The sequence below is a fragment of the Mesocricetus auratus genome, unplaced genomic scaffold, assembly GCF_017639785.1.
Source record: "Mesocricetus auratus isolate SY011 unplaced genomic scaffold, BCM_Maur_2.0 Super-Scaffold_100014, whole genome shotgun sequence".
NCBI classification, from domain to species: Eukaryota; Metazoa; Chordata; class Mammalia; order Rodentia; family Cricetidae; genus Mesocricetus; species Mesocricetus auratus.
In genome coordinates, this window is record NW_024429197.1 from 31,913,274 (window position 1) to 31,927,885 (window position 14,612).

Below are 14,612 nucleotides of genomic sequence, written 5' to 3' on the forward strand. Positions count from 1 at the left end.
ATACCTGGCATGCACGTGAGTGCTGAAAAGCCAGGCCCAGAAAACACTTTGCTCGTTACCTCCCAAGACATCAAGGCAGGATTTGTTTTATTTTTCTGTTTTTCGAGGCAGAGTTTCTCTGTGTAGCCATGGCTGTTCTTGACCGGACTGGCCTTGAACTCAGAAATTCGCCTGTTTCTGCCTCTTAAGTGTTGTGATTGAAGGCGTGAGTCACCACTGTCGAAGAGACAGGTTTTAGATACTGTGAAAGTTGTCCACATTCCTGGATTAAACTCCCAAATGTCACCCCACTGGCTGAGGGATGAACTGAGACACTGCCTGTATTGATTCGACCCACTACGATGTCTGCCCCTCCCTCGTAAGAAAAATGTGATGATTCATTTTCAAGGGTGCCTTGAGCCAACTGAGGCCCAGTGCAAACTGAACAGAAAATGCTGGCCCTCTGCTAGTCTAAATACCCCTACCCAAATGCAGCTAAGCTATGCCCCCATCCATACTAGAAGGTTAGAGAAAAAATACTCATAGCCAAGCTTGCCTGCACCCATCTGATACACCTTAGAATAAACAGGGCATAAAACAGATGAAGCCATGCAAAGTTTTTGTTGAGAAAAAGTCAAATGTAAAGGAGAGGAGGACAGATGAGACCTTGATGGCCCGAGAGACTGTGCCCTCCTGATTATTCACAGGGAGGAAGGGTCAAGCTTAGGGTTTATAAACACACTCACGAGGTGAGCCTGCCATTCTGGGCTGATGCCTTGTAAGGTCATCAAATAAATTGATTTGCTTTTGCTGTTCTGAGTTTGCAGTACTCTTACTATGAAGTGACATCCTTTGTTTTTCACATATGCTCATGCTTTGGCGGTTCCAGCCTGTTGGACTGTCCATGGTTGAGGAGAACTGTCACATGGCTCCCACAGACTAAGCATGGAATGCCCCTCCTCCTGAAGACAGCCCCTGCCTTCTGCAGAGAAACCCAGCTGAAGGGTCACGCTGAGGCTGACCCTCCCTCAAGCATCCCTGCATGGTGTGACAGGGGCTCCCCACAAGGCCTCATACTGCTCATGTGCTGGGACCCAGCCCAGGCCTCTTCTCTGGGGCCCCGGCTCCCAGTTTCCAGTTTGCTTCAGAAATGGCTGAATGAGTGCACAAATTAGTGCAAGAACAAACGAATGGCCAGAGCTCACGGTAACATGGAAAGCCAGCTTTAGTCACTTCTAGTGGGCTGTCTCTGTGTCCTCCGAGAGGGGCCCTCCACAGCCAGATCCCAAGTCTCTTTCAGGATAAGGACAAGTTACTTTTGGTCCCTCAAACTACCTCTTTATACTCGCCCCTGCACTCAGACCCCGTCACTTTAATAGGGGGAGCCCAGGTCGGGGGTCCACAGACTGGCTTTGGGTCCCTGTTCCACTGCTGATCCTGGGCAAGTCTTCCCCTGGGCCTCAGTTTCCTCATCTGTCTACTGACGAGTGCACCCATCCCCGCCTGCCTAGGTGCTGTGAAGCTACAAGGTATGCAGGGAGATGGTTCACTCCGGCTTCAGGATCAAAATATAAGCCACAGGTGAGCGTGGGGTGAAGCAGGCCAAGGATGAAGGCCCCGCATTGTGGACCACAAGCCTCCAGGAGACGGGGGAACTAGAAGGTCCCATGTGATCAGCTGGGGCTGCTGGTGAGTTGAGCAGAACGCTACGGCCTTTGAGCTCAGCAGTTCTGCCTTAGGCACCAAATGGATGGTAAAAATGTGCACTTTGTCTTCCATCCGTGGGCGCCAAACTCCTCTGCTTGGCATTTAAGCCACACGTTTATTTATCTGTCTCTCCAAATGTGACAAGATTGGAACCTTCGGGCCTGCCCTGGAGCCAAGGAGCATATTTCCTCTGTGTGGTTCCATTGATGGGCCTAAAATGATGGAGGCAGACTCATCTCATCTCTGTTAGAAGCTGTCTAACGTGACAGCGAGCTCCTTGTCATTGGAGCTGAGACACTGGATTAGAGGAAAGGTAATTCCTATTTAGAGACAATGGGGAGAAGTTGCTGGAGGATGTCGAAGGTTCCTTCCTGCCCTTGTGGTCTAGGGTTTGATGCTCTGATGAAGGGCCTGGTGGCAGCTTCCAGGCTGCGGAGGGAGGCTCACTCAGGGTCCAGGACAGGCGTACTCATCTGACCAATCAGAGCAGTGCTGCACATGGTCCCGGCACAGCACCCTCGGGATACAGCTGCAGTACTTGAAGACAGTTGGAGTGCAGGGCCACCACCCGGGGCCACAAGGCGGGCACGCAGTCACTGGGGAGACAGAGCCAGGGGAAGAAGCAATGACTGGTCCTGGGCACTCTAGCTCTGCAACATGCCATACCTCCTGTGGTATAGGGTGACTATGCTCCTGGTTTCCCTGCAGCAGGGAGAATTGAACCCCACAATTCACCCATCTAAGCCTCGGTTTCCATCTGCTCAATTGTTGAGTAAAAGAAACAAGGCAGAAGCCGTGCGGTAGTGGCGCATGCCTTTAAGCCTTTAACCCCAGCACTTGGGAGGCAGAGGCAGGTGGATCTCTGTGAGTTCTAAGCCAGCCTGGTCTACAAGAGCGAGTTCCAGGATAGGCTCCAAAGCTACACAGAGAAACCCTGTCTCAAAAACAAAAACAAAACTAAACCAGGCAGAGCTTGGACATTAATGAATGTGTGAGCTTGGACATTAATGAATTGTGAGCTTGGACATTAATGAATGTGTAAACACCAACTCACCCAGCTCAGCCTCCTGCTTCGCTCTGACTCCTGCCATAGGCGTCCCTCACATGTGCTGGGGTGTCTCATCTCCTGTCCCCTGTCCTGTGCTCATGGCTCCAGCATTCCCGTTTACACACCCGCCCTGACGGCTCTGCCCCTCCCTTCTGCCCACATATGAACTGTGGCCTCCAGTCCTGCCCTGCCCTCCTCACAGAAGGCTCAGATCCAGGAAACTAGGGTGTCTTTGCTCAGTCTCCCCTCTGTGCCCTGGTGTCCGGTCAGCACCCCGGAGGCACCCAGAGGTGTTCAAGTGGGAGTGGAAAACCTCTTCCCAGGTGCGGGGAAAGCGTGCAGGGGACTCAGAGCATCCTGCTCAGCTTCTGGCCCTGGCCACTGCCTGTTCCTGCTCATCTGTGCCCAGACCCCCACCTGGGCTCAGTTCATCCGAGCAGTCCCCACAGTTGTTGGTGCCATCACATTTCTGGTCCGAGTAGATCCAGAAGGCTGGGTCTCCACAGTAGGCCAGGAGGAAGCCGGGAAGGCTCCGGGGCACATCTCCTAGAGACAGACAAATGGGCAGGACAAAATTCACCTGTGACCACAGTACCTGGGCCACCTGCAGCTGTCCAACCTGGCAGTCAGTGCACTTAGGTCTCCCCATCTGGTCTTCCAGGAGGGAGGTCAGGTCCAAGGAGTGGGGTGTCTTGCTCTGTGCACCTCTCGCTGGGTGGCAAGAGCCCCGAGAGCACCTTCATTCCCTACCCAGCCCTGTGAGTTCCCACCCTCAGCACTGCGTGTACCACCATGCAGAAGTCCTCCTGCCACCCCTGCTAGTCCTCCCACCTTCAATCCAGGGTCAAGTTCTGTTCCACCAGCCTCTCTCATCAGGACGCAGCAGGTAGAACCCAGATTCCTTACACGTAGGCCCCTGTGTTCTAAAGTAGCTTCCATGTCAGGTAGTGTACAGGGTGACCCAAATTCACACAAACCCAGGCCAGTCTCATGTAGTGAACACCCCATCCTAGTATTTAAGCAGAGGCCGGGGAGTCTCTGTTGGGCTTGTTGGAGCGGCATTTGGAACAGGAGCTGGAGTGTGGACCAGGTGAGCTTTTTGTTGTCATTGAGACAGGGTCACATGTGGCCCAGGCTGCCCTAAAACTTGCAGTGTAGCCAAGGATGACCTTGAACTCCTGATCCTTCTTCATCCACCTTCCAAGTGATGAGATTACAGTGTGCACCACCACTCTTGGATTTGTGCTAAATGATTCTCTAAAGTTCCAACCCCTGCCTCCAGGTCATAGCTCTCTGCCTGCCGCCGGTCTCCCCACTCATTCACGTTTTCATGTGTATCCACGCAGCAAGGCTCCTCTCCTAAAAACAGGTGTTTACGGCATGGGGCCTTCCAATTCATTCATTCACTTGCTCATTGATTCAGCAAGTCATTCTGCATACCCTTATCCCAGAACCAGAGCAGACTGCCACCAAGGCATTCACAGGCTGATGGGGGTGGCAGATGTGATGCCAGTGTGACTAGGGACAAGACACATGGAGGCAAGGGTCTGTAGGAGCCTAAAGAACTGTTGACCTCCAGCAGAAGTCAGGGAAGGCTTCCAGGAAGAGGTAGCATGCGAACTTTGCCTTGAAGGGTGGCCACAGATTCTGAGGAGTAGAGATAACAATGAAAGATCCCCCAGTGCATAGCAGAAGGTCTTGGCTAAGGCACCATGTCACCATAGGCATGGGGACATTGAGGCGGTGCCTAAGAATGTTCCGCAGGGCTGTGTGGAGAGTTAAGGTGGCTGTGGGGGATGAACAGGGACATGGAACTGAGCAGGTACTCACGGCACAAGTGTTCATCCTCATCCTCACCATGGGGACAGGCGCGAACGCCATCACACACCCCGTGCGCTGGGATGCAGTGCCTTCGGTCATGGCATAAGAAGCCTGTCCTGTTGGTCATTGTCACACAGGACTGAGTCCCTGTAGGAGCAAGACAGGCCCCAGAATGAAGGTGGTACTCATAAAGATGGCCTTGAGATGTGCAAGGTGGACACACAGGGTCCCCCTGGAGGGCCTGGGGCAGCGGTGAGGCCCTAAACTCCATGGCATCTGTGGGGTTGAAGCTGCCACTGCTACTTCATAGCAGACACAGGTAACCTGGCCCCTCCAGCCTAGGTCCTTTGTCTATGAAATAGAGGTCAGTGCCTAGCCCCAGGGGTATGTGGAATGTCAGGGACAGCATGATAGTTCCAGACACTGTGGATCATAAGGTGTGCAGAGTAGGTCACTGGTTTGGTCACACAGGAAGCATTGAGGGCAGTGTGCCATCATTCGCATGGCTTTAATGATGGATCTCCTGGAACCAGTTTAGCTTGTTGCAAATTGTACATTTGTGCTGTCTGGGGACAGAATGTCACAATCCCTTCCATCTGGGTATACCTTAAGAGTCTGCAAACTTCCATGTTTTTATTGTTTCTCCAAGTACTCCTGAGAAATGGTATGCTTAAACCCTGCCAGAGGAAGAGAGACAGCCACCGCTAGAGGTAGCCCCAAGATTTAAAGGAGAAACTCAGGAGATGGAAGTCATAGGCTATGCCTGTGGGCACATGTATGAATGTGGGACAGGAAACAGCAGGCCTGTCGGCACATCTGTGCCAGCATGAGTCACGTCTCAGTTCCCAGAGCCACCTCCGCTAGTCATAGGAAGCACCCTCAGGGACACACACGGTCACAGATGTAGACAGGAAAGTGAACACATTCACATGCACACACCTGCACCTTCATGCCCATGCATAAAGACAACAGATGCGCAGACAGACATGTACACACACACTGACACACATACACAGATACACTGACATGCACACTAATGTGCGCATAGGCAGCAGGAACCTGCACACATACGGGTGTTGTGGAATATTGAAGATGTGTTACGTTTGTTTATGCTGAGAAATATTTGTTTAATGATGCAAAGATGTGTTGTATTCTTTTATGTTGCATTTGTTTAACTCTGTGAAGCTGTGGAACTTTGCCTTTCTAAAACACTTGATTGGTCTAATAAAGAGCTGAATGGTCAACAGCTAGGCAGGAGAGAGAAACAGGTGGGGCTGGCAGGCAGAGAGAATAAATAGGAGGAGAAGGAAGAGGGAGGATCAAGAAAAGGAGGAGATAGCATGCCAGGGGCCAGTCATCCAGTCACACAGCCAGCTACAGAGTAAGAAGTAAAGAAAGAGTATAGAATAGAGAAAGATAAAAGCCCAGAGGCAAAAGGTAGATGGGATAATTTAAGAAAAAATTGGTTAGAAACAAGTCAAACTAAGGCTGGGCACTCATAACAAAGAATAATTCTCCATGTATTTATTTGGGAGCTGGGTGGCAGGCCCCTAAAGAGAAAAAAACAACAACAACAAAACCCCAACAACATATGGGCATTCACACGCACACGTGCACACAGGCAAGCAGGCAGGCAGGCAGGCACCTGCACACATACAGACATTCACACACACATGCACACAGGCAGGCAGGCACCTGTACACATACAGACATTCACACACACATGCATGGAGGCAGGCAGGCAGGCACCTGCACACATACAGACATTCACACACACATGCATGGAGGCAGGCAGGCAGGCACCTGCACACATACAGACATTCACACACACATGCACACAAGCAGGCAGGCACCTGCACACATACAGACATTCGCACACACATGCATGGAGGCAGGCACCTGTACACATACATACAGACATTCACACACACATGCATGGAGGCAGGCACCTGTACACATACAGACATTCACACACACATGCACACAAGCAGGCAGGTACCTGTACACATACAGACATTCACACACACATGCATGGAGGCAGGCAGGCAGGCACCTGCACACATACAGACATTCACACACACATGTACACAAGCAGGCAGGCACCTGCACACATACAGACATTCGCACACACATGCACACAAGCAGGCAGGCACCTGCACACATACAGACATTCGCACACACATGCACACAAGCAGGCAGGCACCTGCACACATACAGACATTCACACACACATGCATGGAGGCAGGCACCTGCACACATACAGACATTCACACACACATGCACACAGGCAAGCAGGCAGGCACCTGCACACATACAGACACTCACACACACATGCACACAAGCAGGCAGGCACCTGTACACATACATACAGACATTCACACACACACATGCACACAAGCAGGCAGGCACCTGCACACATACAGACATTCACACACACATGCATGGAGGCAGGCACCTGCATACATACAGACATTCACACACACATGCACACAAGCAGGCAGGCACCTGTACACATACAGACATTCACACACACATGCACACAAGCAGGCAGGCACCTGCATAATACAGACATTCACACACACATGCACACAGGCATCCAGGTATCTGGCTGTCCACGGGTACTTGCACACAAATGAACAGTCAGGCATCTGCATGCACACAGGCACTGGCACACATGTGCACACGGGCATGCACACACGCTTGCACATACAGGCCCATGGCTACAGTTCCACACTGTCAGGGTGGAATACTGTGATTTCATCCTTCCTCCTCATCCCTTACAGTGGCCCTGCCTGACTGTGGAGCCATCTCTCACAAAGCAAGGAAGAAGGGTGGGACAGTCCCTTCCCTTGGCTCTTGGGACACGGCCACCTCCCAAGTGCAGCTTTTCAGGTCCTGGGCACCTGGCCCCGTCCACTCACATCCACCTGGCTTCTTCTCTCACGTTTTCCACCGCAGGACTCCACACATGCTGTTCCCTGTGCCTGGGATGCTGTCCCTGACACTCTCTCGTAACTAATCTCCACTTTCCCTTCCCACCTCACGTCTCTTTCACTCCACAAGGTGCTGCCTCCCTGACTACCCCGCACTGATCCGATGAGAGCCTCGGTTCCGGACTCCTGATGCCCCATTAGACGTGCCCTTGAGTGTTTATTGGATCAAGCCCATGTGGTTCTCTGAACTACCCCCTGAGGGTGGGGGCTGCTTGGGGGGTTCACCACTGCAGCCAGACCACAGGGACGTTCTGGACACAGCCTGGTCTGTGGTTGAGAGTACCACCCAGGTGGTCAGGTGAGGAAATTGAAGTGCACTAGCTGGTTGGGGAGGCTGAGGAAGCTCCTGGCCCCCCTCAGGGTCAGAGAGAATTTCTTAGACGAAGTAACAGCAAAACCATGACCTCTCAGGAGTGCATGTTGGGGCTGCGGAGATGGTTCGGTGGTTAAGAGCACTTGTTGCTCTTCCAGAGAACCTGGGTTCAATTCCCAGCACCCACCTGAGGTTCACAACCATCTGTAACTACAATGCCAGGTGTCTGACATCGTCTTCTGTGCTCCCTGGCCACCAGGTACACATGTGGTGCAGACATATATGCAGACAGAACACCAGTATACGAGCTGGAGAGATGGCTCAGAGGTTAAGAGCACTGACTGCTCTTCCAGGGGTCCTGAGTTCGATTCCCAGCAACCACATAGTCGCTCACAACCATCTACAATTCAACAGTGTATATGTAATAAATAAATAAATCTTAAAAACAAACATATTAAAAAAGAACACCAGTATACATAAAAATAAACTTTAAAAGAAAAATTTTAAAATGATGCATGTCAAGGATGTGCTGACGGCCTCCCAGTCTCGTGTCCATACACGCACAGGGATCTGTGTTTGCACCATGAGGACCCACTCAAGCCACTTCAGAGAGAAGCCCGGCAATGCTAGGGCTCCCATCTCCCCGAGCCACCAGGCCTCCCTCTTACCACCCTGACCTGGTATACGGGGTGGACGTCCGAGGATGGTGGCCACGGCAAGCAAGGCGGCAAGGATGGCCAGCAGCAGCAGCAGGAAGGCCGAGAGGCAGGCCCCCCTGCGTGAGTAGCAGAAGGGGCCACAGCCTGTGGAGGGGAGATAATGATAGGTGCAGGGATCCCCTGGATCCCACCCAGCCCTGCAGGCAGCCCTCCCTTCTCAGAGAGCACTAGGGGCTAGAATAAGCACTCCTAAGCCCGTGACAAACTCTCTGGTCCTGCCTGTCCGCCACCATCACCAAGCGCCATTGCTGGCTAGCCTTTGCTCCGCAGAGGCTGTCTACCCTTCCTGTCCTTCCTGGTCTATCCTCATGAGAGTAGGACAGTAGACATCTATGTACCCAGCCTGTACCAAGAAAGGACCATTATCCCTATTTTTCACAAAAAGTCCTTTATTTCTGTGGATGACAAACTGGGAGTCAAAGAATCAAATGCCCCAGTCACCCTGTACAGGGCTGAGTCATGACAACCGTTTGACGTCCAACCCAGACCTTACCCTCAATGCCAACCTAAAATCTGTTTTAGTGCCCTCCGGAATGCTGCCTGGAGTCCAGCTCTGTCAGTTCCTAGCTGGGCCGCACAGTGAGACACTTCACTTCTCTGTGCTTCAGCGGTGCCGTGATGGTTAGCGCGGTTTGCTGGGGGCTGGTTTGTTGAATGCTTACTCTAAACAGCAGGTGCTACTTTGAGCTAAGTATTCGCTATGCATCTAGCATGTGTCAAGCTCTTGTCTAGGCATTGTAGGAACAGCAGTAATGGGAGTAGCTGGCAGATGCCACCATACTCTAGAATTGTGCTTGGTTTCTTCCCTAATTCCCTTTTTTTTTTCAAGACATGGTCTCACTATATAGCTCTAGTTGTCTTGGAACTTACTATGTAGACCAGGCTAGCCTCGAACTTGGATATCTGTCTGCCTTCACCTCTCAAGAGCTGGAATTAATGACGTACACCACTATGCCTGGCTTCACTCCCCTAAAGCAGCTTTATTAGGGACCTTCTGGATGCCTTGCTCTGTAAAAGGCATGAACGTGGCTTTCCTTGCTGTCAGAGAGCTCGCGGCTACACCTGGAGAGCCAGACACCATAGGAAGGAGGGTGGAGACTCCGTCCCCTGTGCTAGGCCAGCTCTCACTGGTGCTGTGTGTGTGCAAACCAGAGACACAGAAGACAAGGCAAGGATCCTGATTTGGGTCACCTGCCAGCAAGATCTGAGCCTGTGGTGTCAAATGAAAGGGTGACTGAGGAAGTGTGGACGGGGAGGGCCGAGGAGCTTCAGGCGATGCAGCAGTCTCAGGAAAACCAGCTGGTTTATAAGGTGGGGCAGGGCAGCGGCCTCAAAGAACAGGCTTTCCAGGCAGAGGGTATGGGAGGAGAGGCATGCTGGGTGGCTAGCGAGGATAAAGGCATGAGGGAGTGAGTCCGTAAAGGAGACAACAGCAGGCCGGTGGGAAGCACGCTGGTCATCCAAAGCCTACAACCCCCAGCCCTAGTTGGTGGCTCCTTTGTGGTCAGCAAGGACAGGGTAAACTTGGGTCACCAGGGAGACTGTGTTGAAACTGGGCAGGAGAGACTTCTGGCCAGCCAAGTGGTGCTCCTCAAATATTTGTGTTCGAGGCGGGGCTGCAGAACACTGGGGCACAGGCAGAGCTCTTGCCCAGGTGGAGATGCCCACTTTACAGCCAGAAACTCCTTAGCTGCTGCCCACCCGGGACAAAGGAAGAAAAGTCACACCTACTGCCACCCACACCGAATGACAGCTTGGAAATAGCCACCAGCATGGAGCAAGGACAGCCCCAAGGCTTAGCAGCTTCCTTTTCAATGCTGAATTACCTTGACCTAATTACCTAACTTCTTAGTTTCGTTGCCTCTAGTACCCAACTCATCCAGGGCTGTCCTGAAACTAAGGTCTGCAATTCCAGGCATCTGAGGCAGATCCTTCAGTCATTCTTGGCAGCTACCCTTTTCCTCCTTGCTCAGCAGAGGACCAAGATGGGGCCCAGGGAGACATTCAGTATGTATGAACTCCTTCCTTGTCTCATGAAGGTCCCGGCCGCACAGAAGTAGGGGAAACACAATATGTACAAGTGTGTGGTCCTAACTCACTCTACCCTAAGATCTACAGAACCACCCAGATCAAGCCTGGGGTCTAGAAGTTGATTCGGAGGTCCTTGGCGTTACAGGCTCAGGGTGGTGACCTACAAGGTAAAAAGCACATAGTAGCCTCTCAGAAGATGCTGGTAGCTGGAGAGAATGAACAGTTCTATCCAGCAAGTGGCTGTCTGTATGGCTGGGCAGGAAGCTGGGCAGACAACATCACCATGTGCATTGGGACAGAGGGGCCATAGCAGTAGCCTTGGACTCTCTGTGCCGGGCTTCAGGGTAGTTCTTACCTTCCCCTCCAGGGCGGGCTCTCCCTCCAGCAGCAGTGTTGCTCTCCGCATCTCCCTGCCCAAGAGACCAGAAGCAGACCGGGCAAACGGCTGATCCCGCACCACCCGGACTCATCCTGTTCCCACACTCTTCACCTGTTTAGTGGGTGGCTTCTTCCCGGCACCTGCTCCTCCTTTGTCCTTCTATTGACCCAGGCAGGGCCTCCTAGTGACAATGCCCTTATGCCTATTACCCTCACTTGGAGTGAGTCCCCAGGGCAGATGATTGTGGCCATAGGTGCTAGGGTGCCCCCTCCCCAGAGCCCTTTCCACCCAAGGCTGCCCCCCCAGGTCATGAACCAGTTCAGGCTCAGGCAGCTTTTACCTGGGGGAAGATCTTGTTCATGGCTCCCAACTCATGTCCAGAAGCTGGGGAAGAGTAAAGAGAGCTCAGTGTGGGTCCTCTGCCTTGTCACCAAGGGCAGCCTGGGGGAGGGAGGGACAGCAAAAGGCTTTGCCAAGGCTGTTCCCTCCCCTGTGACACTCCCATCCCAGCTGCCTCCATGGTGGCAAAGGAAGCGGCGGGGGTACCTTCCCCTACCAAGCCTTTCCCTAGGTTGCAGTTGGTCAGTGACAACCTGGGATTGGAATCCTCATCCCTTTCCACAGATGACTAGCTGGCGTTTCTGAAAGGGAGAAAGTGCCTTACTGTAAGTGGGAGACACCAGCCAGGCCTAGCCCATTTTTCATCTCTGTACCAACAGACTGCAGGAGTGCAGGCCCCAGCTACAGGAAGCCACGGGCACAAGTGCCATGAGTCTAGGTCTGGTGGCCAGAAGACAGAGTCCCTTTTCTCACCGATGATCTGTTCAACACCTAGGTGGTCTAGATCGGAATGTGCATTTCTGAAGGCCAGCAGGATGGCTTGCTGGGTAAAGGCGTTTGCCGTGCAAACACTTGGTTCAAGTCCCAGAATGAACGCGAGGGTGCAAGGAGACAACCGACTCCACAAACTTTCCTGACCTCCCCACATGTGCTAAGCAGACTAGCACATACATGCACACATTAATCAACAAAAAATTATTCATTTCCCACTAAAGCTAAAATGTAACTAGACTCGTGGATTGCTAAAAGCATGGAGATACACATTTTTAACTTTCTGGATGCTTGTGCCTGGGTGGGAGCTAGCTGTTTTCCAGACTGTCTTCCACCCCAGCAGGGGGCAGATTCCTCAGCAATCTAGTCCACAGAGGAGACTAAGACCCTGGAAGCAGGAGGGACTGCTCTGGGGTCCACACAAAGGGTGTTACCCACCTCCGGATGTTCAGGAGTTTCCTGAACTGGGCTGCTTCTCTTGCAGTGGAAAATAAATGTCAAAGCAGGAGACTGGGGGGGCTAGGCATGGGTTCTCACAAGGGCCTTGCCAATGATGTGGGAAAGTCTCCTCCTTTCACACCCATGGAAATGCAGGGGTGCTGGAGAGGGTGTTCCTCAGAGTTGGGTCCTCTGACAAGAACAGAGAGTGGGTTTCAGTGGGAAGGACCCTGACCATGCGGCTGGAGAGTGGGGAAAGCTCCGCCCACTGTCATGGGCCAGCATCTGGATTCTGTGAGGCATTCAGGGACGCTGGTGACAATGCACCTCTAAGGCTCACTCACCTGAGGGAACAGGACACTTACCCCATCCTGCCAGCCACTGACTGAAGCTGTTGCCAACTGTCTATCCCTGGCTCCACTGGCCTGCGTTAGGCAAATGGAAGCCAATGGCAGCTGTGAGCCAGGCTGATAAGCCATGAAAGGGAAAAGGCTGAAGGGGATGGAAATAAGCACAAGATACTCACCTAGATTTATTTATTTTTTCCTGCCACCTGGAGTCAACTAGTAGAGGCTATGTGGAACATGATTTCAGAAGGATGTTGAGTCAGGTTCTGTGATTGGTTAGTAATGTCTGCCATGGATGTCACAGTGGAGAATAGAGTACATTCCTGGACCAACACATGCCCTTTAGTCTCTGGCTTCCATGGACTCCTGATTCTTCAGAGTGCCTTTATATTTATTTATTGCTGCTACTCTTGTTTTTTTAGTATAGCCCAGGATGGTTTCAAATTCATGGTAATCCTCCTGCCTCAGCCTCCCATACTTGGTGACAGGCATGAATTATCACATCAGCTTTGGTGTTCCTTTGTAGGAACACTCCTCATGTTGTTCAATGCGTCTTCCTTGGGACTCCTTCTTCAGTGCAGGTATGACCATGCTAGGCTGGAAGAATCACATCTCTCCAGGGCTCTGCTGGGACCAGGAACCCTTGACAGAAGGGCAGCAGGGGTCCTACACATCATTTCAGTATACATTCATGTACACATGCCCCTAGAGTCCCACTGTTGGCAGTTACGACATCTTGAGCACTGTCAAGCTGCTCTTCAAGGTGCCGTGCCAGTCTGCACTGGGCAAACAGTATGTAAGAGACCCTTTCCTCAGCCCTTGAAATCTCCAGGTCTTCCAACATCTGCATGCAGGTCTGGTTCGTGTGACACTATAATGGTTTTACTATTCTTCTCACTGCTCCAATGGTATCATTTACTTTCACCACCTGCCGTGCAGCACGCTTTAAGTGTACCCATCTTGTCTTCTCCATCATAGGAGACAGGCCATCCATCTCCATTTTTCGGATTAGAAAACTGAGGTCTAGAAGCATTATGCGATTTGCCCAAGGCTCTCATCTGCAAGGGCAGAGCTAGGATTGCAACCTGCAGACCCAACTCACTTCAGCTCACAGACTGCTGGTCCTACCTCCACCGTTGACCCTATTAAACATGCAGTGTCGTGAGGATTTTCTGCTCTGGTGGATAGCTTGTTTATGCAGGCTGCTCATAAGTGATTTTTTTTTCTTATTGACTTACGGGTCTATTTTGTGGAACATACATTTATTGGAGGCTCTACCATACATGATGACAGCATCATTTGACAACAGCATGATTACACAGGAAGTAAAAGGCAGGCTCTGCCCACAGCTGGGGTCCAGAGGCAGTGGCGTGCAGTCTTGTCACAGGTCTGTTGGGATGGGCTGGCTGCCAGCCTGGAAAAGTGACTCAAGCAGGTTGAGTCGAAAAGGGCCAGTAGAATGAGACGCCCTGCTTTACCCCAGGGCAAGCAGGCTATCTCAGATAGCTGGTCCCAAAGAGCAGCTCATCCACGGCCAGGGAAAACTATGAAAGCTGAACCCTAGGCCCAGTTCAGAGACATCATAGAAATAGTTGCTGAAGACCTCCACACTGTTGCTATTGGCCCCTGGGGAGGCCAGGAGGGTAACATGGATACCCATGCTGCTGCAGTGGTTAGGGCAGGGGCCGGTGTACAGGTAGATGGATGATCTTCTGTAACGTGATAATCTTAGAACTGCTGCCAATCTGCTGGTCCTATGGCAACCAGGCAGCTACTGCTCTGGCTGTGGATTCCCCCACCACTCCCCTCCCTCCTCCTTTTTGACTTACTTGTGTGTGTGTGTGTGTGTGTGTGTGTGTGTGTGTGTGTGTGTGTGTGTGTGTGTGTGTGTGTGCGCGCGCGCGCGTGCGTGCGTGCGCCGCACTTGCCTTGGAAGTACAGGTTGCCATGAAACGCCTAACATGGGTGTTGGGAACTGAATGTCCTCCGCAATAGCAACAGGTGCT

General features: G+C 52.1%; 1 protein-coding gene across 3 annotated transcripts; it reads right to left on the reverse strand.

The window, feature by feature from the left end:
* Positions 1-585: 585 nt before the first annotated feature.
* Ldlrad1 (low density lipoprotein receptor class A domain containing 1) lies at positions 586-14,334 on the reverse strand. Of its 3 annotated transcripts, none has more exons than XM_040757026.1 (6): positions 11,331-14,334; positions 10,967-11,171; positions 8,539-8,664; positions 4,565-4,702; positions 3,152-3,280; positions 586-2,282 (listed from the first exon to the last, which is right to left on the reverse strand). In XM_040757026.1, exons 2-6 carry the CDS (start codon positions 11,079-11,081, stop codon positions 2,134-2,136), a joined length of 657 nt encoding a protein of 218 aa, XP_040612960.1. In that variant the 5' UTR covers positions 11,082-11,171; positions 11,331-14,334; the 3' UTR covers positions 586-2,133. The 3 variants fall into 3 exon arrangements, with proteins under 3 accessions (XP_040612960.1, XP_040612961.1, XP_021084066.1); XM_040757027.1 differs by having other exon boundaries at positions 10,967-11,021; positions 11,331-14,332; XM_021228407.2 differs by lacking the exon at positions 11,331-14,334 and having other exon boundaries at positions 10,967-11,314.
* Positions 14,335-14,612: the final 278 nt, after the last annotated feature.

Coding starts and splice junctions, on each gene's coding strand:
- Ldlrad1 (XM_040757026.1), bottom strand. CDS start 11,081: ATGAGTCCGGGTGGTGCGGGATCAGCCGTTTGCCCGGTCTGCTTCTGG. Junction 4,703..8,538: donor ACGTCCACCCCGTATACCAG/GTCAGGGTGGTA, acceptor TTGCTCCTACAG/GGACTCAGTCCTGTGTGACA. Junction 2,283..3,151: donor CTCGGATGAACTGAGCCCAG/GTGGGGGTCTGG, acceptor CTGTCTCCCCAG/TGACTGCGTGCCCGCCTTGT.